The 3,345-nt window shown below is 64.4% G+C and overlaps 1 protein-coding gene across 1 annotated transcript; it reads left to right on the forward strand.

The window, feature by feature from the left end:
* Window positions 1-1,107: 1,107 nt before the first annotated feature.
* Window positions 1,108-2,250, forward strand: HES2 (hes family bHLH transcription factor 2). Its single transcript, XM_006145457.2, has 4 exons — window positions 1,108-1,227; window positions 1,317-1,424; window positions 1,705-1,804; window positions 1,883-2,250. The coding sequence occupies exons 1-4, from the start codon at window positions 1,183-1,185 to the stop codon at window positions 2,248-2,250; spliced, it is 621 nt and encodes a 206-aa protein (XP_006145519.1). The 5' UTR covers window positions 1,108-1,182.
* The last annotated feature ends 1,095 nt before the right edge of the window (window positions 2,251-3,345 follow it).

Consider the following 3,345-nt stretch of genomic DNA (forward strand, 5'->3'; position numbering starts at 1 on the left):
TGTCAGGCTGGGAAGTGGGGTCTGGGCGGCGAAGATGGGGTTGGAGGTCTTTCCAGAACCGTGGACAGAGCCTGCCTTGGCTCCGCCCCTCGGTCCCTCCTCCCTGCCCCGCTCTCTGGTCGGACTGACCCGAGGGCAGTGTGGTCCGCAGAGGTGGCCGTTGCCCTGCCAGCCGGTCGAGGGAGGGAGCCCAGAGCAGATGGGCGGGGGACGCCAGTCAGTTTGCTCCAGCAACGGCCACGCGGCGCGGAGGCGGGCCCGGGCGTGCCGCTGGGGCCGAGGCTGTCAGCCAGGAGTCCGCACCTAGGACCGCCCCGCTCGGCGAGCTCGCTCGTCACGTGGGCTCCGACCGTCCCTAGGGTGAGAACCGGAACTCAGGGCCGGTTAAGATGAACAGGAGGGCTCCTGGTTTACTGCTGCTTCTTTGGGACAATTTCCTTATCCCAAACCAAAGATGGGGAAACCAGATGATCCCTAACTCGGTGAGCCGCTGGGGGACTCTACCGAGTCCTTAGGGCCAGAAAGTCCAGCCATCGGGACTCCAGTCCTGGCTCGGCCTATTCCCAGCGGCGGGGACAGGAGCGACTCGTGACCCCTCTCTGAGCCTCGGTTTCTCAGTCCACTGAGCAGCTGGTGGCGCGAGTGCCTCCCCTAATGATCCTCGTGGGAGCTCCCTGAGGCCCCAGCCTTGGCAGTCTTGCTGCCACAGGGTCCCCCTAGGCCAGGGCTCAAAGGAGGTGTTGATCCCATGTGCGGGGAATGAATGAAGCGTGGCGTTAAAGAGGATGGACTGCCTCTTGAGCCAGGGGACGCCTGCCCCACCCCGCCCTTCCGCCCGCGGGATCAGGATGGCCCCGATGACTCCCCACCCCTGCCCACACAGGTGCTCGCGAAGCGCCGAGGTCTGTAGCTCCGCTGCAGATGGGATGCGAGCAGATCCCCGCGGGCGCCGCTGTCTCCCCCTCCCCGCCCCATCCTGCTCTAGAACAAAGGCGGGAGGTGGGACCAGCGGGCGGCCGGACTCGGCGGGGCGGGGAGGGGCAGGCTACACCGCCTTTTTAAACCCGAGCTGCGGGTACCGCGCGCACTCCACCCGCGCCCTCTCGGGCCGCGCTCGGTGCCTCCCCTTTGGCTTCGGTCTGCCTGCGGGTGGCCTTCAAAGTCGCCGCCTTCCCGCCTAGCATGGGACTGCCTCGCAGGGCGGGGGACACTGCGGAGCTGCGCAAGGTAGAAGTTGGGGACTAAGGGTAGATGGGACTGAGCGGGAGCCGGGACCGCAACCCGCCTAACCGCGGCCTCCGCGCGCCCTTTCGCAGAGCTTGAAGCCGCTGCTGGAGAAGCGCCGGCGCGAGCGCATCAACGAGAGCCTGAGCCAGCTCAAGGGGCTCATCCTGCCGCTGCTGCCCAGGCGCTGGGCCGACTCCGTGCACTGTGGCGGGGTGGGATGGGGAGGGCGCGGGGAGGAGAGGCCCTGTGGCCCAGAGCGAGGGCTGACCGCCCTATGTGCTTCTGCGGGAGGAACCGGCGAGGGCTTCAACGCGACGCCCAAGTCGAGCCCCAGCGGGGTGAGCGCGGAAGAGACGACCCAACGGGTCACAGGCGCGCTGGGCACCCAGCTCCTGGCACCAAAGTGGTGCTCACCGCTGCCTGAGCGGGAGCTGTCTCGTTTGTTGTCTCTGCCCTCTCCCTCGTGGCCGGACGCAGAACTCCCGCTACTCGAAACTGGAAAAAGCAGACATCCTGGAAATGACTGTGCGCTTCCTGCAGGAGCTGCCTGCGTCCTCCTGCCCCGACGCAGCGCCGGGTGAGTGACCCTGCCCCGCCCTGTCCCGCGCGGTGCTCGGTACCCTCCTGTGCGCCTCACGTCGCTCTCCGCCCGCAGCGCCGTCGGACAGCTACCGCGAGGGCTACCACGCCTGCCTGGGGGGCCTGGCCCGCGTGCTGCCCGCCTGCCGGGTCCTGGAGCCGTCGGTGAGCGCGCGCCTGCTGGAGTATCTGCGGCGGAGGGCGGCGGGTGCCAGCCCTGACCGCGGCAGCGCTGGAGACTACTCCCCACGCCCGCCCCCCGCCCCGCGCCGTCCCGGCCTGCGTCCGCCGGCGGTCCTGGCCTCTGGCGGCCCTGGTAGCCTCCTGGCCGGTCTACGCACCCTGCTGACTGCGAACCTGGAGCCTGGGGCTCCTGGCAGGCCGCGGAAGCTGGTGACAGCTCCCTTTCCCACTATGAGGAACCAGCCCAGCACCCACGCCTAGACCGGAACCCGGATGTCTGTGACCAGCGTGGCATATCGAAGACCCAGAGATTCAGCTCCAGGACTTAAGGGCCGCTCTGTCTCATGCTCAATTTGAGGGTGTCTGGGCAAGAGGAAAGGGGGGCAAGTGGCTACAGGGTGAGGAAGAAGCCGCACACCCCAGCTGGTGGAGGTGCGCCTGGAACTGTGCCAGCCACATGCTGCTTGGAAAGCTGACACACCTTCCCCAGAGCGGGCACCAGAACAAGGTCTCAGCCAGGAGTTCACCTGGGCCAGGTGCAGCCATCTGCTCTGACTGGTCACTGCTGTTCCGCCACTGCTTGGGCCTACCTCGTTGGGCTTGGGATCTTCTGGGACAAGCAGCAGTGGCCTATGGAACTCTGGTCATGCCTCAAGACTCTGCAAGGCCCCAGAACAGGACAAAAGGAAGGGCCGGGAGTCATATCCTGCACACTCTGCCCAAAGCCTCCGATAATGGGGGCACCGTGCAGCCAGGCCTATGCCACAGGGAGTGGGAGCTTCTCTTGGTGGTCCTGGGAAGAGTTTATTTTCCCCAGTATTGATTTAACACGTGCACCACGCCTCAGGCTAGGTGTCCTTGGGCTGTGAGGAAGGAATGGGACAAGAATGAGGCTGCCCTGTGGCCTCAGGGAGACTTGTCACTTTGGGGGTGGAAGCCCAGCACGGAGATGGTGCCCATGGCAGAAATTCAAGGAATAGCAGCATGTTAAGGAATGAGAAACACCTTTCCTATTTTCTTTGGAAAACTACTCATTGCTACTCAGGGAAACTGGTTCTTGGAAGCAGCTTGTTCTTAAGAGTTTCCTTTCTGGGACCAGCAGTTAGTGTAATGGCTGTGTCGCTGGACTCCCCATGTAGTCGACCGCGGTTCGCGTCCCAGACCCGGTGGCTTAAAACTCACGCTGGGCGCATGTGCGTCCGTGCCCAAGATCCCGAGAGGAGAATGGAGAAGGGATTGCGGCGTGGCCATCCCCCCCTGGGGTGTGATTTCTTTCTGTCTCTCTGTCTCTGTCCGGTGAGCACATGCGCCCTATAGCAAAACCCTCTCAAAAAAAAAAAAAAAAAAAAAAAAAAG

Source organism: Tupaia chinensis, unplaced genomic scaffold (genome assembly GCF_000334495.1).
Source record: "Tupaia chinensis unplaced genomic scaffold, TupChi_1.0 Scaffold000146_1, whole genome shotgun sequence".
Taxonomy (NCBI): domain Eukaryota; kingdom Metazoa; phylum Chordata; class Mammalia; order Scandentia; family Tupaiidae; genus Tupaia; species Tupaia belangeri.

Excerpts from the sequence above, each read along its gene's own strand:
- HES2 (XM_006145457.2), top strand. The coding sequence starts at position 1,183 with ATGGGACTGCCTCGCAGGGCGGGGGACACTGCGGAGCTGCGCAAG. Across the intron at positions 1,425-1,704 it reads CCAGGCGCTGGGCCGACTCC|AACTCCCGCTACTCGAAACT; the intron begins GTGCACTGTGGC and ends GGCCGGACGCAG. Across the intron at positions 1,805-1,882 it reads CTGCCCCGACGCAGCGCCGG|CGCCGTCGGACAGCTACCGC; the intron begins GTGAGTGACCCT and ends CTCCGCCCGCAG.